This window comes from Lepisma saccharinum, chromosome 3 (assembly GCF_977018435.1).
Source record: "Lepisma saccharinum chromosome 3, izLepSacc3.1, whole genome shotgun sequence".
NCBI classification, from domain to species: Eukaryota; Metazoa; Arthropoda; class Insecta; order Zygentoma; family Lepismatidae; genus Lepisma; species Lepisma saccharinum.
The window spans coordinates 38,011,153-38,037,581 of NC_139231.1; the positions used below are offsets into that span (position 1 = coordinate 38,011,153).

The following is a 26,429-nucleotide window of genomic DNA, read 5'->3' on the forward strand; positions in this document are numbered from 1 at the left end:
AATCAGGGTCAAAATGCAATAAAACCAAATGTAAACTCCATGCCAGAAAGGACTCATATATAGGATCAATTTAATAAATATAAAACTAGAAAAAGAAACAGTGTTATTATAATTATTATAAATTAACATAAATATTTCTTTTCTTTGCAGATTATTCATGTGCCCTTGTTGGTGACATTCTTCTTCAGGGACATCTTTATATCACCAAAAATTACTTTGCATTTTATTCCAATGTTTTTGGTTACGTTACAAAGGTTAGTATTATATATTATTGATTTGTATAACTTTACTACACAATAATGTGAATTTCCTACTGGCAATGTTTAATTATAATTTTTTATGAGAAACACATAATTTATATTAACTTTGTTATGTTTGTAATCTGTTGGCCCGTTTTTTCTGGAATTTGTAGCCTTTGCATGTGCTTAAATGATTATCTCCTAATTTGATTTGTTCCTTGATTCTAAATTGATTGCAGGTGCATTAGAAACTTTTTTTTAGAGATAAAGTTATATCCACAGTATAAACTACATTACATCAAAAAGAGTTTCAGTACGTGACGTATAAAGGCCACACATCTTCAAAGATAAGAGTCACCTCTGGAGTACCCCAGGGGTCTAACCTTGGGCCACTTCTTTTCATGTTACTTATTAACGATTTGCCTGATTCATTTGAAAATTCACACAAATTGCTTTTCGCAGATGACCTGAAATTCTACAGGAAAATAAGCAAACAAGATGATAGTGTTCAACTTCAAAATGATATTACAAATTTAGAAACGTGGACAATAAACAATGATTTAACACTAAATATCAATAAATGCCATTTTGTATCATATACTCGAAAGAAAAACCCAGTTGAATTTCAGTATCAAATATACAACCATACTCTAGCAAGAAATTTTTTAGTCAAGGATTTAGGGGTTATTTTTGATTCAAATCTTACTTTTAATAAACACGTAGAACAAATAATTAGTGAAGCGTTCAAGAGCCTTGGGTTCATTCTTAGAATGGGGAGGGATTTCAAGACTATAGAGACACTAAAAGTTTTGTATTATTCGTATGTAAGACCAAAACTCGAATATGCATCTGTTATATGGAATACAGACACAGCAAAGTACAGTGAAGCAATTGAAAGAGTCCAATCACGATTTCTAAGATTTTTAAAATACAAATTTCAGAAAGTTTACCCCACATTTGAACACTACGACAACCTAATATATGAAAGTCGGTTTACAAAGCTGTGCCATAGAAGAACGTTACAGGAAATAGTATTCTTGTGGAAGTTGTTAAATAACGAGGTAGATGCTGAACATCTACTCTGCCAGATAAATGTTCGAATCCCGTCGTCGAAACTAGACTCAAGAACGAAGTTTTTCTTATAAAGAAGGCTAGATCGGAAATTAAAAAGAAATCTCCATTGTGGAGAATGTGCACCAGTTACAATAAATTGCTAATCAAGAATAACACCATTGACATCTTTTCTATGAACCTAAGGGACCTCAGTAAAGCCACTATTAACACAATAACCTAAGCTTAAACACATAATTTCCTAATGAAATAATATGTGATCAAGTGTGTGTGTATATATATATATATATATATATAGGAAATAATTTTAATGTATTTTAAGTGGGTGTGTGTGTGTGTATATATATATATATATATATATATTACAGAAATATATGTAATTGTATTCACTATGTATCCTTCACATGGGCTCTGTAATTAGGTATGTACCTGTTGAGTTCGATAAATAAATAAATAGAGGAACCAAGTTATATTTTTATATGCTACAATTTAATCCAAAGAATAAATGAATCTACATCTTAAAAAAAACTTAGTTTTCTTTGTGAGAGGTCAAAGAATATAAACTGTGTGAGTAAAATTTACCACTAACTTTTAAAGCCTTTTTTGAACGATTCTTGTTGATTTGGTGTTTCAAGTCTACTTTATGCACAGTAAGGCTAATCGGGACCGGACCTACAGTTTAAAGTGGAATCCGAACCGCTATGTGCCTCCACCTGGTATCGAACATGGAATCCCTTGATTACAAGGTGACGATGCTACCACTGCGCCATCGGGGAGACCCTTTGAACGATTGTGTAAAAGTTAATAATAAAATACAATATCTATGATTTTCAGTACACTAACTGTACAAAATATAAGAAAAACAATGGACAGCAATTGTGTTAGATATTCACTAATACGGTGGATCGAGTAGCAAGGGCTCTCCATTTATGTAATACTAACAATAAGTTTGGATTGAAATTGTTATTTGTTTAATAACTTATAATAGTTATTATTGTAAAATAACAATAATTATTGTTGCCATTATTATTTGTCTATGGCCCAACCCCCCTCTACAAATATTTCTGGCTACGCCCATGCTGATACGCCCCGAAATAAAATTATGGCTATGGGCCTGCTATCAGTAGCTTGATTTCAATACGGGAAATTGTTGCAGTAGCACTAGTTGTATTAATCTCATTATTTCCCCCTCTATCAGTTATAAAATACTGTTTTTAAAATATTATGCTTTGTACTGCTAAGTGAAAATTGTTAATTTTGCTGCTCCTGGCTTCTCAGCCAATAAAGGGTCTTTGCCTCCATAATAATGTCAGTCCAGTTTGCCTTGCTTGTAGCTCTTAGCCAGAGTTGGGTAATAATGTAACTCAAATAACGTGTTACTTTTTCAGTACTTGCATTAGTAACATGTTACTGAAACTCCAAGAGCAATGGTTACTGTGCTTCCTTTAGTTTTATAGCAACTTATTGTGTATATAAGCTAAATTCACAGTCGCAGAATATGTTGCATGGATGAACTGCAAGTTGGCTGCTTTTTGAAAAAATAAGGACCTTCTAAAACTAACATTAATATATTTGTGCACTGACTGATATTTATCCTTCATTTGTTACAGTTACTTATTCCAACCACCTCAGTACTTAAAGTCACCAAAGAAAAAACTGCCAAGATCATTCCTAATGCTGTGGGTGTAGCAACTGACGAAGAGAAGCATGTGTTCGGCTCTCTCCTGTCACGGGACTCCACATACAGGCTGATGATCCAGGTGTGGAAAAGTGCATTGAAGGGACCAGCATTACAAGACTCTCTAGCATTACCTAAGGTATCGGGGGAAGCTGTCAACATTGTACTGTTGTCTGCTAGTGTATAATTAATTCACCTAATAAGATTTACGATTATATTGTATGCCCAGTTGTGGTGTTTATGTTAAAGATGTTTTAATCACCACGAATAGGGCTAATTAGTCAGAATCTAATCTCTGAACCAGTTAGGGGAATACCAGACACTATTTTTTTTATTACAATTAGAAGAAGTTAATTGAAATAGTAGTTGGGCAGAAGAATCTGTTACTTCAATATATAACATCAGTCTGCATGGGTTTGAATGTCTTGCAGGTGACTGTTGTCTGAATAATTTCAGCATGCTGATTCCAAAAATGAAATCCACTTTTAGCCATCACATCTAGTTTTTTTTATGGAAACTGCAATATATTAACTGCTTTAATTTCACAATGAAATGTGTAGTTCCATCATTTTCCCAATAGATGTTTAGATGGTGGTAAAATGTTGGTTTTCTACAATACAAATCCTCCAATTCTGAACTGTAAATGCATATAGAATAGTAAGCATTTAATCCACTTTCTACCTTCACAAGACACATTGGCATGAAAATTGTATGGACTTTGATTATGTAAGTTTTATTTTCGAAATCCCTCATCTCAGCCCTAATAAATTTCTTTTGTTGCATTACGTAATAGATGTAATGTAATGGCGAATATGAGAATTTGATTGTGAAATTGTGAAAAATCCTGACATGATGGAAAAGAATTGATGTCTTTCCCGTGATCAGTATTCAAAATACTTCCAGCGCCTATTGATTTGAGAACATCCATTTTTCTTTCTTTTTTTAAAAAATGCAGGGCTGTGTAATTTATGAAGAACAGTGAACAATTGCTGGAAAATTGTATCAAATGTACCTCCTCTCAAATAATTTTTCAATATCACTTAGTTTCATTTCTATATAGGTTGGCCTTTCCTATCACTGATGATTTATAAGAAAATAAAAATCATTGTCCAGTAGCCTACCTGTATTTGTATTTGTTCCACTTTTGGCTGATCATGAGGATGAGTGATGAATGAAATTGATAAAAAGACATGTGCTAAGAAAACCCATGGCCAGGACAGGCTCAAACCTGGGAACTTTGGTTGTGAGATCAAAAGTCAACCACTTAATGTACTCGGCTCCTGATCCATGTTTGTTGTCCAATTACACTTAGTTTGCTGATTTATGCTGATTTGTAGGTTGAACACCTAAGATATTATCATGAATCTTTTGATGGCCTCCGTGGCAGAGTGGTTAGCACATCGCGCTATGATGCCAGGGGTCCTGGGGAATCCTGGCCAGGACATGGATATTTGTGAGTGTCCATTCATCAATTTCATCATATCATCACTCATCCCCATCTTCGCAAATTAGCCAAAAGTTGCACAAAAAGTGAAGTAAAATAAAGTAAGTCAATCAATCAATGAATCTTTTGTTAACTATATGTGCCATACATCTGCAATCTATATTAACTACTTACCTCTAACAAGAAATATCAGTCTGAAAATCAGTTCCCATGACACTCGACACAGACTGGCATGTCCAAATTAAGGAGCGAAATGATATATACTCCTTGCACTAACTTCTGTGAAATGCTGGTTTTTATCATTGAAGCAACAAATAGCTTTGTCAACTACTGCATGATATCCAGCACTGTAGGGCTTTTCCCTATTTCCAAATATTATTAGCAATAATGAATGTTACAGTAACACTTCATCACATTATTTTTCAAGATTTAACAGCACAAAGGATAAACCATAAAGTCATGCGTTCCAATGGTCCCTTTCCCTGCCCTGATACCATTGAGTTTTCCTCATCCAAGGGAATTACACATTGGGTGCTAGTGGCACTGCATCAAGGTCTGAGCTGCAGATATGGAACATTCTTATTTCTTATTAACTTATTAGTGCCAGTTTTCTTAAACTTTTGGATAATTGCTACAATGAGGGTGAATGATGTTTATCTGAAATTTATGAAGGGAGACTCAAAGAAACATCTATGCCTCGGCCGCAACTCAGACCTGGGACCTTCTATGGTGTGATCATGAATCGACCATTTGACCGAAGAGGTGTCTGTGTATAGGGAACAGTTCTTTGTACCGTGGGGTGTAAGGTGTTTCCATTTCTAAAGGTACCAAAATGTCAACCTCACGTACATGTAGTACACCCTGGACTAATTTTGCAGACTAACAAGGCTCTGGTGTCTGAACCCATGGTCAGTATAATCCTATATGGGACATGTGTTTTGTGCTGTCCATATGTGTGTTTGTTATTGTCCGTTCATCTACTTCATCTCCACAATTTGCCAAACTGGCAGAAACACGAAGTTCAATTTTTAAAAATCAATCAACCAATCTTTGTACTGTAACATTCAAATGATTCCCCATATATTGGCACTAACTGAACATAGAGTTTATAAATGTAATATTTTGGTGTAAGTCAATACTTGGGAGTTTATCGGTGAATTTGTATTCACCTTTATAGTAACTTAACAGTAATTTCAAGTAGTATTGTGCATATACAAGGGTCGTTCAAGGTTGACCGGGATTTTCGTACGTAAAAAATCGATGAATAGCCGGATCATGATGAAACGTGCGGGTGACGTAATGTATTCCTTCGCGAGTAACTAGCGCCCGGCATGACGTATTTCGCGCATGCGCAGCAGTTGCAGCGAACATGGCGGCAAGCAGTGTGTCTGTGGCTGTGGAGCAGCGGTGTGTAATCAAATTTCTCGTGAAGGAGAAAGTGAAACCAGCTGAGATTTTCAGACGATTGCAAGCACAGTATGGTGAACAAACGACGTCGCGGACGAGAGTGTACGAATGGTGTGAGCAGTTTCGCGAAGGATGGGAGCTGGTGACAAATGAAGCGCATGGACACATTCGCCCGACTGCAGTCACACCAGTGAATATCGCACGTGTTGAGCAAATGATTCTTGAGAACCGGCGAGTAACAGTGCGGGATATTGCTGCCAAGGTGAATATCAGTATCGAGAGTGTTGAGACAATCATTCACGACCACTTACGCTTCCGCAAAATCTGTGCAAGGTGGGTTCCCCGCCAGCTGACATTCAATCAGAAGTGGACACACAGGACGGTCTGTGAACAGCTTCTGAATCGGTTTCGAGCAGAAGGTGATGAATTGTTGCAATCCATCATCACGTGTGATGAAACATGGTTGCACAATTCAACCCCAGAGACCAAAAGACGCAGCATGGAGTGGCGGCATAAAGGTTCCCCGCCCCCCAAGAAAAGCAAAACGCAGCCGTCCGCTGGAAAGATCATGGCAAGTGTCTTCTGGGACATGAAGGGCGTTATCCATGTGGATTTTCTGGACAAAGGGAGCACGATTAATACCCAGTATTACTCCACATTGTTGAGTGGTGCTGTACGAAAGTCCATTCGCAAGAAAAGACCTGGGATGTTGTCTGGAAATGTCATTCTTCTCCATGACAATGCCCGCCCTCACACGGCCAATGTGACAACAACAACTCTGGCCGACATGCGCTGGGAAGTTCTGCCCCATCCCCCCTACAGTCCAGAGTTAGCCCCCAGTGATTATCATTTGTTTGCACCCCTTAAAGACCATCTGGGAGGGAAGAAATTCACGACAGACGAAGCACTTCGGAGCGATGTCCTCCAGTGGCTACGACAACAACCAAGTTCTTTCTACGCCAAAGGAATTCAGGAGCTGCCAGAACGATGGCAACGGTGCCTCGGCGCGCACGGAGAATACTTTGAAAAACTGACATAGTTTAGTGTTTCTTCTGCTACCTATTTCCTCTGCAGAAATAAAAGTCCCGGTCAACCTTGAACGACCCTTGTACTTGTACTTAGTTTGTATCATGATTCTTGCTGACATTCCACTCAGTGTAACACACTTTTTATTGTTACATTTTTGGAGAACACAGGTTCACATAGTCAAGACATTAAACATTACCAAGATTACAGTCATAACATTAGGTAAAATTTAACAATTCAAACATATTTTAGAAAGCAGTTGCACAATTAATCTTGTCAGTAGATGTTTTGCATATATAATTTGGCATTTTATTGTTTAAACCAAAGTAATAATTTTCATCTCTTACATTACAATTATTCATGATGAAAGCTGTGCGAAGTACTCACAAATTTAATATAAATATACAGTGAGTCACATAATTATTCGGACACACAGTAAATTTCTAACGTTTAAGAGCGGGAAGGGAGTGAAATCTGTGTACAGCATTGAAGTTGATTTTCGTTTAAAAAATGTCATGTTTAGCACAAAATTGGACGATAAAAAGTTAAAAAAACGAACATCAGCAACAATGTAACGAAGGATGAATCCCTACCGTTGCAAAAACCGTGCCACAAAATTATTCGGACACATAGTAAATGTTAAAGTAAGTTTGCGATACAGTGACAATTTCGATTTATGGATTGATTGATACTCTGTTCATATATATTAACTCTGGTTTCCTGTAGGTTTCTATAGCAATTACGATCGCGTTTTGTTTAACAAAGTTGTGATATAAGAACATTTTCTATGTAGAAACTGGCGAAGAGGAAAAGAAAGTTAATTTGAACAACGTCAATTAGTAATATGGCACCACACTAAGGGTAAAACTTACCGTGCAATTGCCTCAATGTTGGAAATGAAAAAAAGTACAGTTGCAGATATTATTAAGCAATTTAAAGATGAAGACAGGATCGAGTCCCACGGTCATACAGGGAGACCAAGATTTTTTTCCCCCAGAGAAGAGACAGTAATCGTGAGGAAAATTTTAAAAAACCCAAAGATGAGTGCTCCAATGGTGTGTGCTGAGGTAGCTGAGGAGTGTGGAAAGCATAGTCATCCTGAAACTATACGAAGAGTGCTCAGAAGGGCAAACTATCATGGCCGTGTAGCCAGGAGAAAGCCATTTGTAAGTAAGCCAAACAGGACAAAAAGACTGGTGTTCGGAAAGGAACACTTAGGAAAGGATCAGACATGGTGGAATCGGGTAATTTTCACTGATGAGAGTAAATTCAATATTTGTGAGTCAGATGGGAGGGTAACAGTGTGGTGTAAACCAAATGAGTAGCTCCGAGGGAAAAATTTGCAAGCAACAGTGAAGCACGGGGGTGGTCACGTAATGGTTTGGGGCTACATGTCGGCCCAAGGCGTTGGTAAATTGGCTTTCATCGAACAGACAATGGACAGGTACCGTTACCTTGACATTCTGAAGTCAAATCTAAAGACTAGTCCTGAAATGATGGGCATTCTTTGTAACTTTATGTTTTATCAAGATAATGACCCGAAGCACACTTCCCGCATAGTACAAGAATAGTTATTGTACAACTACCCAAAAGTGCTCCATCCTCTACCGCAGTCTCCAGACTTGAACGTCTGGTGTAAGTTGGAAAAAGAAGTGAGGAAAACACCTATAACCTCGAAGGCAGACCTCAAGGAGAGACTTCAACATGAATGGGCCAACATATCGCCAGTGTACACCAGAAAATTGGTAGAAAGTATGCCAAATCGTTTATCTGAGGTGTTAAAAATAAAAGGGATGCCTACCAGATACTGACATTTCTGTTCGTTGCTTTTCAAGCGTGTTTTCCTGTTTCTCCTTCCATGTGTCCGAATAATTTTGTTTAACCCACAAAAAATGTTTGTTTTGTTTAATGAAAATATTTTACTAATATATTATATTAAACATAATTGAAGATAATTAACAGTGTGCTCATATTGTGTTTTGTTTGTTAAATAAATATTAAACATTTACCATCGTATTATATCACGACTATGTCAGTAAATATTCAGAAATCTTATCTGTCCGAATAATTGTGACTCACCGTATTAATAACTTACGTTTTGCGAGTATATATGTTGCTCCTGTGACGTTTCGAGACGCAACTGCTCCCTTCTTCAGGCTGTTCACATTTAGGTTATATATAATTCATAACCACGTCGACCTCTCCATAGGTACAGGATATGTGATTGGTAAAATCCTCGATCTACGAGGAAACTTTGGAGTATCACAATTGTAGCACACGTGGGCCGTGGCTATTCACAGTTTTAAATTTTTAACATTCCAAGGAGCAGTTTCTAATCGGGGAGACAGCATGGTACTATGACGTGCACCTGTAATGGGTTTTAGATTTTTTTTTTATTTTATTTAACCACACACCTTTTACCAATCCCATATCCTGTACCTATGGAGAGGTCGACATGGTTATGAATTATATATTACCTAAATGTGAACAGCCTGAATAAGGGAGCAGTTGCGTCCCGAAACGTTGCAGGAGCAACATAGATACTCGCAAAATGTAAGTTATTAATATATTTATATTACATTACAATTTTGTAAAATTGCTAAATTTATGCTTATACAAACAAATGTGATGAAGTGAGTGCATGTTCTTCTGAAATGTAACAACAAAAAGTGTGTTAATCTGAATTTAACAGAAAGAAACTATACAAATGCATACACTACATAAATAAAGAACATAATAATAGTATGGTTATTGTATTCCTTCAAATAGGTAATTAAGGATGAAAATGATTCAGCCAGTGGGGATATAAATATGAATGACGAAGACTCCAGCATGTCCGGCAGTGGAAATGACTCAGCCATCGAGCGTTCCCTCCCTCCAACGCCAATTGACTCCCCGATGGACATCAGCCACTCAGAAAGTAAGGATGTCACCCTGGCACAATGCATGCCCTCTACTGCTGAGTTTGTACACAACCACATAGACAATGCACAGGCTCAGATATTTCAAAGTAAGTTAAACTTTATGCATGTTACAGGTGTGAGTAACAGTGGAGTTTGACATACGCGTCAGTATGTACCTCACTGAATTGAAAATAGTGTTGTCTTGTTCTAAAGGCTTTTTGATGTGCAATGAAGTCATAATGTTGAAACGTTGTTTTAAATGTATATTTTTGGTAACTTTGTTTCATTCTGCCCTTACATATGGGAATACTAAAAGCGTTGATAGTTCAAGTATTTGTACCAGAATTGGAATTTTCCAAATTCGAAAATTATTCTTTCAGTTCAAATACAAGTTGAATGATGAGTTGATAGAGTTCTGAAGTATTCATTATATACAAGGATCATTTTAAAGGTTTGGCGCACTCATGGGCATTCAGAAGAAGGGGCATCATGCCATGCTCCCCCCTCCCTTATGGAAATAAACATGACCCTAAAATTATATATTTCACACATATAATTTCATTTCAGTCACAGATTGGTATAATGAAATGAGTGACAAATAATATTGGTATTGACAGTTGTAGGAATGCAGTAATTTTGAACTGAATCACATCTCCATGCTAATTATTATAAAGTGCCAATAATTACCGTAGTTGTATGCGCTCAGCATAATAGCATTATAATTTCAAATAAAAGCTGTGTTTTGAAAAAAATTATTATTTCCATTTCCCTGGAAAACACCTACAAATGTCCATACCTGTAAAAATCATAGTATGGCATTACTGTTTGCGACTATACTTTTGTCCATACTATCTTCCCCAATTGTCCATGTTCGTTGACATAGGTGAAGGCAGGGCAAGATGGGTTGACTAATGTTTGACCACATGTTTGAAGTACAAAATAAAATCAGATATGATTTCTATTGCCACAAATAGTTTTATTGGTTCTTTGTTAGTATTTAAAAAATGTGAAAACTAAAAAGATATGCCTAATATTTGGAATATATTGTGATTTTGAAAAAAAGGAGCTTTTGCCCCATCTTACCCCGCATCCATTACTGTGTGCTCTACATGCTACTTAATTGTAACATTATTAAGTTAGAATAATTATAGAAACATAGTTTTAATTGTAAAATTGTATAAATTTACTCAAACAATTAAGTTTCACACAAACCACAAACATGAACAGCGTCTTCATCTTCACTTGACACACCTGCACAAGAATTATGCACCTATCATGCACAAACGCAACACCTGATCCAACCTTCATCAGAAAAATCCTGACAGTAGAGGCATGAAGAGGAAGATGAAGAAGGAATATTTGGCGTTTTCTGTGCTGAATATGGGGACTTTGTCATCTTTACTGCCTTGTTTGTATTTCTTGGATTTGGAAAGACTAACTTCCGCTTAGGTGCTGCTTTCGTTAATTGATAGATTTCTTCTGCTCTCAGTTCTGCTCTGTATGGTGATTCTGTTAGGATAGCTGTCTTTCCACGTCATTTTAAAGATCTTCTTTTGTTCTTCGATCTATGTGTGGAATAGGCACAATGACTTCGGGACTTGCAACTTTAAAGGAGGATGACGCTGGTACTTCAGCAGGCACGGGCACTTGAGATGTCAAAGTCAAAGTCAAAGTCAGTCAAACAGCTGTTTCTGTTGTGGAGGCATCGGGAGGGAGCTGAATGTCGGTTGTTGCAGAAGGCAAGAAGTCTGTTTCACTAAACACATTACTGTCAACTGACCACAGTCCAGATTTTCTGAACCCATTCACTGCAATGCTCATTGTGGAATGATTGGATGAATGCTGCACCAAATAATGGGGCAATCTGGTGCAAGGTAACAACTCTCCCAGTATTTGTGCATAACCATTTGCAAACTTCATGTTCATAATAAATACTCAATGGTTTCATGAACGACACATCCAAAGGCTGAAGGTGGTGAGAACAATGTGGTGGTAAACACAGCAGAACAACTCCATGTGCTCGAGCTAAATCTATTAAATCCAAATTCTTTGTGTGGGTCCTATGACCATCAAATACGAGGAGTAATGGTTTTTCCTTTGATGCTCCAGTGAATATCACAAACTTCCGGAACCAACTCATAAAGAGTCAGTCCCTTGTTGATCCACCCAGTTTCATGCACTTCTGCTGTAGCACCTGGAGGGAGCCCCGTGTGGAACTCTGCTGCATTAGTTTTCTAGGGAAGATCAGCAGAGGAGGTACGTAAGAACCAGCGGCAGAAGAACAAATTACAGCAGTCACGGTTTTGCCTTTGTCTGCTGAAACCACGGTGCCAACTTGTCGATGTCCCTTTTGTGCCATGATTTTGGTATGGCCCTTTGGATTTACAGTGATGCCGGTTTCGTCGATGTTGTAGATTCTATCACCAGTTAATTTATGAGCATCAACTTGCTTAGAAAGGAGATCAAAGAATGTCTGTACTGCAACCTTATTAAATCCCATTGCTCGTGCTGCTCCTGTTGCTTCAGGTTTTCTGACAGACAAGGTAGGATTGCATGTCAAAAATCCTTTGACCCAGTCTTTTCCAGCTGAATAGTCTACTTTATTGAACGGATGCTTGATGTTTCACTCGGCTAATTAAAATGCACATTCACAAAGTTCTTCACTGTTAGACCAAATAACTGCGCTTCCATTCTTTTTAAATATTGCACTAGTTCAGCCTCCTGCTCCTTATTGAAAACACACTGATAAGGTCCAAACACTTTCTTCACAACGTAATAAGGATTCTTTCGCTTTTTAGCAATGTGGCACTCCAATGTTGTCGGAGGAACACCGAATTGACGAGCAGCTTTGTACGTAGTAGCCCATAGATCCTTCTATAACTGCTTCTACAGTCTCTTGCATTGACATCGCTGCTCATTCTTGTATGGTTGTCTTTCGTTCGTATTTGGGAACCATCTGCAATAAAGGAAAGCAAAAGATTCAGGGTTTTCATAATTAGCCTGCAAGTAACTGCATTTATATTGCTATTGTTTTATAAATTTCATATTAATTGTGTTACAAATAAACACAATTGTAAAACAAATGTCGGGTTTCATAATTGTATTTCTTGTTTGTCCCTACAACAGACAGTGAATGGGGCAAGATGGGGTAGTACCCTGTTATGCCCCACCCCATCATGCCCCCACATCACATTATCAGGTTACACGATTGTAACTCGAAATGTGTGAATTCAAAATAATTAAATTACCTGCTTTACGATATCCGACAAGCATACTGGACAGATAATGTAGCATGCGTTCAGAATAACAACCCCATTGTAACCTACAGCAGCAAAATGTTTGCTGAATTATTGCAACAGAGGGTTCCGTTCTTACTGGAACACTGTTTCAAACTGACACCAGCAACTGTCCAGACAAAGCATATTATGTGTTGATGAAGTTTCCAGAACATCCGCTGAATAGCGCCACTTATTCGGCAAAAAAAATGCGTACCCCATCTTACCTCGCTACCCTGGCTTGCCCTGCCTTCCCCTAACTGAAAAATCGTAAGAAAAGCAAATATATATATATTAAATATAGTACACTCATCATTCAACTTTGATTTATGATCCCAGTTGCCTATAAATTCTTACTTCCATTTTTCATTTCAAAACATTTCTGTTAACACAATAATTTGTTTCCTTTCAAAACTACTATTGGCACAAATTTGTTTCATGGTGTTACAAAGTTTTTTGTTCTTTTTTAAAGTGCCTGTTTAGAATCCATTCTTATTTGTTTATACAATTTATATGTTTATGAAAAATACCAATTCATGCTGAATATACAAAATTAGTGTCAGTTACAATAACATAGAAGTACTCATTGACAAAAGTAGGAATGTGATTGTGTCTACAGACCTTATTTTTTAAAAAATTTTCTTCTTAGCAGTACAGAATTCATGTAACATGCATAAGTAGCTGTGCAGCCACAACGATTTAATATTTCTTCAAGTAATTTGCATTTTTGTATGGGAGTTTGTGGATTGCTGCACTTAACATCTTTTCTCTTGTAACATTGGGATATGTGTTGATTGAAATAAGTGTTATTGTTCTTGTTTTTATTTAATTTTTGCATTGCTTAAATGCTTGCATTGTGGTTTGTTGTGTTAAGATGCAGAGGCAAACAATAATGCATGCATAATGTGAGAGATGATACGCAGGTTGGGAATAAAATGGGTCTGTGTGTTTGATTTCATGTGTTCCACTCAATGTGGATTGATCAGTGTCAGTTGTGAGAATGTTTCTGGTAGGGATGGACCACAGTGGCATGATGAGGGGGGTGAGGGTTATGACCCCCCTTCCCTCTTTGGTCCAGCATTCGTAAAAACAAGGACGTCAAAGGCAGGAAAATATGTCAAAATGAGAGCTGACTACTAAAGAAAAATTACGTACCCCCCCGTACCCCCCCCCCAACCTTTTGAAAATCCTGGGCACGCAGCTGATGGACCGATATGGTTTTTTGATGCCCATAATGTACTAATATAAAGTTTACCATTGCAGATAATGAGTGTTGTATCAGTCTGATATACAATTACAAATGTTCCATGCTCCTTCTTAATAATTAATGTTTGTAACTGGGGTAGTGTTCAAAGTGGAAATTGCTAGGTTGGGGATGTTTCTTTGAATCTTAGAGTAGCTGGATGGGGGCTGTATGTTTATCTGGGGACAACAGGACATCTGGGAAATGCTTTGCGTAATTTTCCCAGCTGGGGGATTCCATTCATCTGCATCCCCACTCACTTCAAGCACTGACTAGGTGACTGCAATGGGTTTTAGTTTTTACTTGTAGACCTTTGTATGAATTGTGCACAAATTACAGGCTATATCGGATTGGTAACATTGTTGTTATTTTACTGATACATGGGCATGCCTATATTGGTTAATATTGATAGTTCTATTAATCTGCCCCATCCCTAATGTCTGATACTGGAGACATTTTCAAGAAAGTCGTCCCTGATTCACAACAAAGGGCAAACAGAACTGTGAAATGTGACTGTGTATGTGTTTTCTCTAATAAATTCAATAAAGTAGGACTTCTTTATTGTGATTTTTTCCAGCACCTGCTGTTGTTTTTTGTAACCTCCTCCTTTACTTTTTTTTGGAGGGGGAGTTACATTGAAATAAAAATAAAAATGTAGGATATCACTACATTGATTTACACACACGTATTTTTGCTACCCCTCCCCCATTCGTGGTTCACTGGGGAGAACACTTTTACCAGTTTTATTTGTCAGGTTCAAATTGATAATCATTAATGTATCACTAAATTTATTGTCCAAGCTTGTCTACAAAGCAATATTATGCATTGTAACAATATAGAGGTTTTGAATTCACTACATAGTAGTTTTGACTGAATATTATAAATTCCTATGTTGCTTGTTACAGTTTACTGAAAGTTTTGTCAAAATATATTTGTTTCTGCACATTTAGTTCAAAAAGAATTGACCATGTGTGCTGCTTGTGCCAAAATCCTCTCACTAAAACAGACAAAGAGATATATATATATATATATATATATATATATATCCGGTTCAAATCCGGGAACTTTTCTAACGGTGGAAGCGGCCCCGGTGCCCACCCAGCGTCGAATAACATGGGTACCTGGGGGAAACCCTGGGGGGTAAAGGCGGTCAGGGGCGTGATGCTGATCACATCACCCCCACTCACGACCGGATCAAGAAAGTGTGGGGCGTTACCCCCACACCCCCTATACGCCTTCATGGCATGGTGCTATGCACAGGGGAACACTTCACCTTTTACCTTTTATATATATATATATATATATATATATATATATATATATATATATATATATATATATATCTGTGTGTATATATATATATATTATTTATATGTTGTTAATTGTTTTGTTTGTTAAATTACACTTTGTTGGAAGGCTAAGAAATTTTATTCCATGGCTAAAACTTCTCATTTTTATATATGGTACTGAATTTGTTTCATAACTTCATATAATTGTGTTGGCAAGATTGTAAATTTGATATGCACTGTCACAAAATGTCTTGCGTGTGTGATATCTATTTGCATTTACAGCTTGCATGACTGGTTCTTGTGTTGTTTCTTTTGATGTCTTGGCTGATGTTCTTGTTAGTGAAACTGGTGCATTTTTGACAGAAAAATATGTTGTGATGTGACAAATTATATATTTTTACCTCCTACATGAAACATACAGTACCTAACAGGAATATTACATGTAACAGGCTTCTTAGGCCTACTCCATACAGGGAAGGACACAATTTGTGTTGGGCCAACAAATCTTGGAGTCGGTGTGCACTAGCAGCACTTGAGACAAAGTCTATTCCTTTAGTCCTAAAATGTGGTTGTGGAAGACTAAAACTCTGGTAGATTTTTTTTGTGACCTCAAAAGAACTGCCAAAGGATGGATGACACCTGCTCCTCCTCTTCGGAAAACAGGCTTACAAGATTGTCATACACATCCTGAGACTGCACCACTGCAAGAAGTTCCCCCTATGGAGTGGACCTATGAGAATGTAAGATGGAATCTTTGAACATGTCAGCAACAAACTTGCATATTGTTATGTCCAAATTTTAATACTACTTCCTAGGTGTCAACATGAGGTGCAAATAATCATAATGATACAAATATAATTTTATCAACCTGAATGCATATAAACGTCAGTCATATCGTAGGTAAATAAATTAAATATTTGCAAAACACAAAAAAGTTGTGAAGTGCTAAAAAATTACTCCGTTTATAATGGAAACAACACTGCAATGGTAATCTGGTGACGTGTAACGTGTGTAAAGTGTTGTGAATCTGAGGTTATTCATTTGTGCGTTAAATAGTTTTTTTAGAATTCAACCAACTTATTTGCTTCTTCTGTACATGATACAACTTGTCTCTTTGTCTTTTTTGTCATATCATGTACCGTGACCACACTGTAGTCATAAATGATTGTATGAATCTTAGTGACGAATAATAAAAGAACCAACTTAATTATCCAATTGTATTATACATCAAATCTTTGAGAACAACTCAAGTAGTCTTTAATTGTTGGATCTGAATGATGAATAGTATTGGCCATTGAAGTAATAAACCCTAAAATGTTAAGGCATGCACATTGAGAAAATGAATACTGACTGCATACTGCACATGCCACAAATAAAGCACATATTTAATTGTTTTCGGTTATTTTAACTGTTCAATCACTTTATACATAACACAGTTAGATAGGTTCCTTAGTTTCTTAATATGAGATATACTCAATTATTTGTGACCACTCTGTATTCTATTATTATTGAAATGAATTTTGAAGAGAAGAACATGATTTGTGTAGCTCATCGTGTGGTGTGAATGGACAGGGTTAACTGGATAGCATGATAGTTGTGTAATTAAAGGGTCCTATGTTTGATTCATGGTGGGAAATAACATTTTAGTGATCTGGATTCCACTTTAAACTGAGGTGCGTAGAATGGGTGTATATTTTGCAAATTTTTGGCTTCAGAAAAGCAGATAGTATTTGCACAATGAGGTAAGAACAACTTATCACTTCCATTTAGTTGTATTTGAAATGAAGGACCTTTCCTTCAAAACACAATAAATTGATGGAAGAAAAAAAGAGAAAAGGTATACAAGATAATTGTATTAAAATTTAACATTTGTTGTTTCTTGCAGATTGCACAAATAAACTGAATGGCCGCGTCCCAATGAAACGTCTCCACAGTCGAATTCGTAATGGCTACCTCCTTTTGTTGAATCTGCCACGTCCAACACTGTTACTGCTCACTTCCACAGTTCTGCTTGTGTTGCTGTTCCTCTCGGCTGCTGTTCTGCTGTATCGCATCAACAGAATCCAACACCAGATGGTGGATAATCCAATGCTTACCTCAGGGTGAGTACTCAAGAATAACAGAATAAGTACCGTACCATTAAGGTGCAAGGTTTAATTCACAATAAAATTGTGGTTATATGCCTTTGTGTATAAATCTAGTATACTAAATTAAGATGATATCATACATAAGTATTATCAAGGCTAAGTAGGTACTCGCTAAAACTCTGCAAGAATTGATCATATTAGTTCAGTCATCTTGAGTTGTAGTGAATGTTTTTACCTTTCATGATGATGATGGGGGATACCTTATCATGGAAACGTTGATAGCCCTTTGCGGCCCTTTATTTCCATTCTGTATTTGTATACCGATTTAAATACAGGGACAGATTAAGGTACTCCATAGGCATATCAGTGTATCGGTAAATTTACTGATAATTTTATTGATCCATGCAAAATTCTGCCATTTTGTTAAAATTTTTATGGACATAAACATGTAGCTCATATGCCGTATTTTTGTAAAGTAAATGTGTAAATTTGCAGTTTCTTTTTCAAAGGCAAAACCTATTCCAGTCAATAATTACAAAGGTTAATGGACTCTTCATGTTCTTCAAAAACATTTGCAATTTTATATCAGATTGATGGTCCATCCCTAGTGAATATCAGATAGTTCAAATTTTGATTAGCCTAAAATGAAGAAAAGCTTGTATACTTTTGCACAGCAGTAGTAAAGGTGTCTTTGTGTCAGTCTTAAATTTGTTATGTACATACAGATCAGAAATTGAATGAAATATATTTAAAATTTATGACCAGCTTCTTATTGCATGTCCTTTAGAATAATTTACACAAGAAATATTGCCCTTTAATGTAGGACACAAGGCTTACAACTAAAGCCAGTACATTAACCTAGCAGAAATATAACTCAAAAATGGCAGTGGAAGGCTTAAGCTGTAAAGTTGTAGGTTTTAAGGAATTATACGTAAAGGCTTGATAGTAAAGAGGTTTATTCAACATCATACCTGAAGGGCTTGAGACTACATAAATGATAATAATAAGAATATAAACCCCAATCTAAATTCAATAAATAATCAAGAAACAATTAAATTATACAATTAAATCTTTATATAACTAAGACTTCCTAATACTTTATTTAACCAAAAGGAGATTATAATTAGTAATATCAATTTAATATCCAATTATAATATTCATTTTCCCTCCAAAATATATATCTCAGAATAGAACAAAGAGTGCTGTGTTTTAACTAATATAACCCAACTAAATACACTACATAAAACAACTTAAAATACTAAACCACTACAAAAACTGCTACTCCCTGTACTTTGTTCCATTCCGAGTATGACCCTTTTTAACACTCAAAAGAACTCAACTTAACATGCTTTTAACCTCAGCTAATCAGTGGGAAGTGAAGTTCCCACATGAGGCTCGCTTTCCTCCGATCTCCGGTATTTCTTAGCCACGCCCTTTTTTCCAAATCAAAGCCATCTGGTGGCAAACTAACTAAACATTTCTCTTTTTTTACACTCGTAGACCTTGCATATGGTTATAAATTACAAAGTTTGAAGATGAATGTTTCATTGTTTGTCCAATCATCCTCTTTGTTGTGATTAAATGTAGAGAGTAGTAAAAATGTAAAAGTAACTATTTTTCTTATTAGTGCAAATTTTTGTGAAACAAAATACTCAGTTCCCTTTCCTTTTCTTTCAGGGGTGAAGTATACCAAGAAATCTTAAAATGGCAGACACAGTTACATTCCAAGTCGGCGGTGGAAGTTCAACAGTTTCTGAATTCAAATTTAGATCAAATTGCCAAGGTAAGAATTACTTAACAAAATGTAGTATTACAAATAATATAATTGTAATCACAAGGTTCTTATTGTCATTTTGTACCGAAATTATGTTACCTGTGTGCATAACTATGAAATAATTGCAAGACACCTCCCACACTATGCTAAACTTTATCTACCAAGGGAGCGTAAACTGTCCTTGCCCCTTGTCCCTCCTCCCAGTTTTGACACCTTGCCCCCCAGTTTTGGAAACCAATCTCACCACTGTAAACAAGTATTTTACGTATTTAATTTTGGACTTCGTAAGTCTTTGAGGGAGGGGGTAACCTCCTTAAATGCATCCTTGTTGGTAGCACAGTAATGCTAAGCGAGATACTTTGAAGCCTGGAATATATTTCCAGGTAATTAATGATTATGATGATGATAATATGAAAAATTACCATTAGAATGCATCTATGTACATTAGATGCTTTAATACCAAGAAAACAAATCACTTTCAATGTAAATAAATGTCAGCTTACCCAGTAATCTGATTTGCTGATGTCATCTTTGTCAGATTCATTGCTTCAGTTATGATCATTGTCTGATGCTTGTACTCTCAGAGGATGAAGTGATTTCATAAGTCCAGTTACCTTTGCACTAGCCTTCTGAGGAGGCTGTTAAACCATTGACATTATAGGCCAGATGACAGCAAGAGTCCCTTTTCGCACATGTTCATGTTCGGTACAGGTTATAGTTGCCACAAGGTCATACATTAACAGCAGAGCACGTGCACAAATAAGCTAGATAAGTCAAAAGTAGCAAACTGTAGCAAAACTTTTCTCCCATACTGGTTTAACAATAGTTTAAAGTATCCTTTGCTTTAGAAATTAGCATGGGATATAGCAGCAAAATCTTTGCAGCTCAAGTTTATTTTTTTTATTTCGACTTGAAAATACAAAAGTAGGGTCCAGCAACTAAACCTGATGGTTTTTAATTACAAATAGAAACAAATCACTTTCGTGCAACCAAGTCAGTTTAATACACGTTGTATTACTTCTCAAAACATTTTAGGAAAATAGTATGAGTGGCAGTTTCATGCTGTTTTTTGACAACAGCACTTCATTTTTTAATTGCACACCTCTATGGCACAGCAACTGAATCTGATGGTTGCCACCACACATTCATTATGAAAAATGTCTCAACCACAAAGCACTTTGTTGTCTTATCCACTGTTCCATGCTGACAGACATGCTTCAAGATAACAAACAGCTGAATGTCGTTACCTCGAGCAACTTTCATTCAGTGTTCATTTAAAAACCGTCAGATTCAGTTGCCGCACTTCACAGGTGTGCTATTCAAAAATTGAACTGTCCTTGTCAAAAAACTGCATGAAACTGCCACTCATGCAATTTTCCTAAAATGCTTTGAGATGTAGTACAACATGTATTAAATTGACTTTGTTGCACGAAAGTGTTTTGTTTTTATTTGTAAGTAAAAACCATCAGGTCTAATTGCTGGATCCCGTATATTTTCTTTTAATTCAGATATGGGCTCTTTTCTGTTCATTGTGCAAAATATAGTGTGAAAATTCGAGTTTCACAAAATATCATTTTGTAGCCCGATAATAAGAACTCATAATCTACGTAGTGAATCATGTCTTTGGCAGATTAATGCTCTGTTTAATTGTTTTGAGGATTGCTAGTATTTTTTACCAGTTAACTAAAAGTAAAAGTTTAATGTTTTGCCAATATTTCTTAGCATTCTAGAACACTCTACACTGAGCCTCATTTACCTGTTATAATTGGCAACGAATTTTAATAAATTGTATCTTAAAACAAAGGGTAAAAGGAAAATTCAAAAAAATTTAATTGCGAGCAAATTATTTGATGTCAAGATAAAAGTGATTGGAAGTGTCTTTAAGAAGAAAAGAATATTAACAAACAATATTTGCGATATTTGTACTTTCTCTATACTAAAGAGATTTTGTTTGTGTATTACATGATTCATCTTCCATCTTGGTCTCTTCTGTTGTGTTGTAAAAAATACACAGGTCATATTAGTTGTCATCATGCCTTGCCACTTCTTGTCTCAAATTTTGTGCAGTATATTTCCTCATGTTTTAAGTCTAACAATTTTACTGATTTGGTTTCCAGTGTATGTATGTATACTTTTTAGTCTATTTACTCCTTACGTAACCAACCATATTTTAATTTTAGTATTTTTATTATGATTTTTTCAAATGTGTGAAAAGGATCGGTTGTAAAAGCCTGCCTGCTAAATAAAGACAACATCTGTCCATCATCTTAAGACATGAAACTAAGGTTCCGAGTGAAAAATGGGTGAAAAATCTCATGAGAAGAAACACTTTTATGTCACAGAATGAAACACTGATGTTCCCATTTATGGGGTTAGTTGTTCATAATGATATATTTGTATTTACAGGTGCGGCAGTCTTTGGAAGCACTCTCCCTGCTCATAGTTGCTGATGATGGTGGACCGAACCGATATCATCAACAGCATCATCATCAGTCGGTCCACCCAAGAGACAAAGCGAGTTAACGATAGGAACCCAGTTATGGAGAAACAACTGAAACATCAAGGAGGGAAAAGTCTCATAGAAAAAAAATAACTTTAGCATAATTTTAGTGCCAGTACGGGTACTGAAGTACTGATAATTTACTCGGCAATGCTGGATACCTACCAGGAATGAAGAAAAAAATTGGTGCAGTATTAGTACAAATTATTGAAAGAAAGGAACACTGTCGTGTTTGAAGTTCACAGAAAAAAAAATTAAGAGTGCCCCTATTCATCTCATCTCAACTGTTAAAACTTCAACAGGGGGTAATCTATAACATTCTTGGAACAAAGTATTACACGCAGTTATTTAAGAGGGAAGATAGTGCAAAAAGATGGTCTAGTGCAATGGCTGAACATGAAGTATCATGTAAAAAAATAAAAGGTGATGTTTAACTAGTAAGAAGTTAGAGGCTGTGATATTTAAAAATGGTTAAGTTTTGTTTGCAGCATTGTCCATGTCGTTCTATACAAACAGGGTTCTGTTTAAAAAAAGGGGAGAAAGAATTCAACATCAAATTTAATCTTCACAAGGTACTAACTTTCAGGTACAAATTTTTGTTTGGAAATACTGGTGTTTTGAGTAAGCATAATATGTTGATCAGGTTTTAATTACTGTAATTTGTCCACAAATGAATTTTTTAAGTGTTTGTTCACTATATTGTCATTTTTTATTGTAAAATGTTATGTTAACTGCCTTCAAAGCTGGGGTAAGACTTACTGGAGAATGCAGGTAGAAATGAAGGACCAAGTTACACTCCACAAATGGTCAATTTGCAGTTGCCTAATTGTCAGTTCTTCGTTTTTACCAGTTCCTCTCGGGTAAAATTTACCAAATGTTTATTTCTTGGAACAAAGAAAGAAACTGGCAACTTTATTACTGAGTAAAGACATTAATAAGCATTTGGTCTACGATAGAAACAAGTCAAGTTTGGGAATTTATCGTTCCAAAGCATTTGGTGGGTTGGTTTGAAAACCGGGAAAACGGGTGGGAATACAGGCATGGACAAGAAAAAATAATACAAAGCAGTTGTAAATAGTGTACTATTTCATGACAAATTCTACACAGTGTAGGTAGTTGTAGTAATATTTGGGGTTGCATATATGTTGCAGTTAATATGTAGAGACTATTTTATATTTTATATTTTTACGCGAATTGTATGTTCTACTTTTCCTCCCATAGTGGTAGGTTTAGTGAGATACAGAATGATGGAGTCATGAAAACTATTTCCTTCGTTCTTCTTTCACTTTTGTGTGAGGTAATTGTTTTGTTGGTGTGTTAGTTATTTATTTTTCTGTACGTTTCTTTTTGTAATTCAGATCATGGTGGTACTAGTGTAAAAGGAAGATTATTTATGTAGTTTTTTTCAGTATACATAATAGTGAAGATATATGTAGGGCTCAGAATTATGTTTCCCTAATTGTCTCTATTTTAGTACATGATCTGACTGAATTGCATATCAGGAAAACTGCACAAATTGCAGTTTGCGCTGGGCACAAAAGGTCTTAAATAATTAACAAGTAGAAGCAAGATATGTCCGATATCATCACTTATATTACAAGAGAAATATGTTTCTGAATCAGTATGTTAAAATTTGAGATTTTTTAGTTATTCTGTGAAAAGAGGAGGGAAATACAATAGAATGAGAATAAAAAATTACTGGATTTGTCATAATTCAACTACTGTTTTCTATATTTACGAAAATAAAAAGTGTAACTACTCACTTGTGAAAAAGTAGAAATTGAGTAAAAAAAACATATTTGTAGCTACTTGGCATGAATCCTTTTGTTAAAAATAAAGTTCACAGACACACACAAAAATATAAATGAATAACATACAGGATGCACTGATAATTTACTGCAATGATATCCAGTTTTTGAAAAATGACCATTTGTGCCCGCATAAAAAGAATTAAGAATGTTGACTAGTAATAGAAAGAAATACATTATAAGAATCGAAATGCTAATAGCTCTTGCCTATCCTCTTAAACAGAAAAGAGAAATAACATGTGATGGTGGAAATGTTTAGATTTCCAGAGCACTCTTTTCTGTGAGAATGAAACTCTAGGATCAGCTCCTGTCCTAGATCTATGTATCAATTAAGCTTTAATAGCTATTGTTATTTTATAACATTTAAAAAGATCAGTCCCTTTAACGTTAGTCTATTCGCCTTCCGTTCTTGTTTTTTGAACTGAACACTGCAGCTCACTGCTACAGTCTGAACACCAGCAGCAACTGGGCCTCTAATGAGCTGTTATTTTTTCCTTTTTGCCTTTCTCAGGTGTTTTTTGAAATGCAAGATCGTCAACTTTCTATTTTGATAATAACTGCATGTATCTATTTGCAACATACGTGTCACATTCATTTTATTTTTGAAATATCTTTCTAAAGATGTTGCAAGTTATTCATTTAAGCGTGTTAAGCATATTTACACCTAACTGAACTCATTTTTTTTTAAAAAAATGCTTTTTTAAGTGTTATTTACTTCTAACCATTCCAGTTGTGCACGTAGAACAAGAGGCCTCTAAAAACCACTTTTTTCAAAAAATTTAAAGACTACTTGTAAAATAAAAAATAAAAAAAATTCTGCAGTCTGCTATATCCCCTTTTTAATAATATGAGCAATAGGATAGTGTTTACTGGTAAAAGCTTCGTTATTTCAACAGAATAACAGCTGTGATGTTTTACGATATCCAAAATTTAATGCCAGCATTTGCTGTAAATTTTTGTGTATATTGAAGAAAGGTTTCCTCATTCATAAACCAAATGACAACATTAGAATTTTCAATAGATATACCTTGTATACTACCTGTGTAATCTGTTAAATTGCCAAACATAAATTGTGCCTTTTCAAGTATTGCTTGATAAATCTGTGCCAATTTCTTGTAAACAGGCATGCCCGATTAAGATATCGAAACAGCAAATAAATTAAGTCAAAGGGGATTGTGTTGATGTGATGTATTTTGTTCGAAGGGCTTGAGAAATGTCTAGAATTCTTGCTGCAGTTTGAGAAATGTAACATAGATGTTGATATTTTGATGTACATATCCTACACATAAAATCATTTTTTGGCTCTCGTATCCGATTATTTCATTGTATATATTGGACTAAAACTTGTAAACTATTACTTCTTTGTTTTCCAAAAGCATACACAACTAAGCTTCAAAATTTGATATACATTATTATCTTCTGCACTATATGGAAAATATGGTTCTCCCTGTAATTGTTCCAAGTTTGATTACAGATGTTCATTACCAGCACATCTTATACAGTATAAAAATATATTATAAGAAAATTTCCAAATCTTTCAATTCTTGATGCTTCTAAAATTTCTGCAAATATCATTGACAGAACTGAAATCTAGGCATTTCTCATATTCATTTTATGATGTTTTATTCTTAACTTCCGGAGAGTGTTATTGTAGGAGCATTTTTCATCCGTGTAGTATATCTTCGTAGTCACTGAGGTTTGCCATACAATTTACATCTTAGTTAAGAGCATTAGCTCTCGTATGTAAGGAGTAGTATACATTCCTATGTTCTTATTACTTTGCTTATGGTGCTTGGTTGTAACTGTAAATTTACGGCATATTAATTTGATTCATGAAAGGATCACTTTGTACAAAGTAGGATATTCATTTTGTAACGTTTGTAAAAAAAATTGAGAGTTTATTTTATGTTACTTTTGTTTCAGAGGTTTGTTATCAAACAAAGATGGTGCTTTATTATGGGGAAGTGGAAGGGTAAATACTATGGTAACCTTATCACCAATCCTTGCTTAGCCCCGTCTAAGTTTTGAAAGGAGTTGCCATATATCAGTGACTTATGAGCTATATTTGTTGGCCGAAGCATGCAGGATATGGTGAAAGTCATGAGCGTAGCTGTTTATGTGCCATTTACGCAGGGTTTGATTTGTCATTGGAGCATTACTGCCAATGAGAGTTACAAACTAAACTGGTGTGTTATGACAGTGTGCATGGTTTAAAAAAAGGAAAAGCGATTTTTTCAAACAGAAGTTCAACAAATCAAACCCTGCTTTATTTTTTAAAAACAAGAAAAAGGTTGTGCAGCTGAAGCAGTATGTCTTAAAAATCCTTAAACGGCAAATAATATCTGCAGATTTATTTTCCCCCTACAGGATCTTACACTGTGGCTGAATCAAATAAATAAATTACCCTAGAACCAAGTCTGCAAAAAAAAAATGTACAATCCAAAAAATGTTGAATCTTTAAAATATATTAAAAATTTCTGAATAAAAATGTATTTTTTTATTGATCTCACCTCATATAGCATATACTTTATTCGGGTCAGGCATGGATTCAGGTTGGCAGGCCATGTGGCACGAATGATAGAGGAAAAAAGAGTTTGCAGGATTCTTGTTGGGAAACCTGATGGTAAGAGACCTGTAGGAAGGCCAAGACAAAGATGGAGGAATAACATTGAGATGGACCTAAAG

The 26,429-nt window shown here is 35.6% G+C and overlaps 1 protein-coding gene across 8 annotated transcripts in view; it reads left to right on the top strand.

Annotated features, from left to right (window-relative positions):
• Nucleotides 1-26,218, top strand: part of LOC145984983 (uncharacterized) — a 382,735-nt gene extending 356,517 nt beyond the window's left edge. For 7 of the 8 annotated variants that reach the window (XM_083118455.1, XM_083118456.1, XM_083118458.1 and 4 more), the window contains 6 exons: nt 151-254; nt 2,921-3,127; nt 9,635-9,875; nt 17,461-17,677; nt 19,340-19,445; nt 21,843-26,218. In XM_083118455.1, coding sequence (XP_082974581.1) covers nt 151-254; nt 2,921-3,127; nt 9,635-9,875; nt 17,461-17,677; nt 19,340-19,445; nt 21,843-21,959 — 992 coding nt within the window. In that variant the 3' untranslated portion in view covers nt 21,960-26,218. The remainder of the gene's footprint in view (nt 1-150; nt 255-2,920; nt 3,128-9,634; nt 9,876-17,460; nt 17,678-19,339; nt 19,446-21,842) is intronic. The other variant, XM_083118457.1, reaches the window with a different exon arrangement.
• The last annotated feature ends 211 nt before the right edge of the window (nt 26,219-26,429 follow it).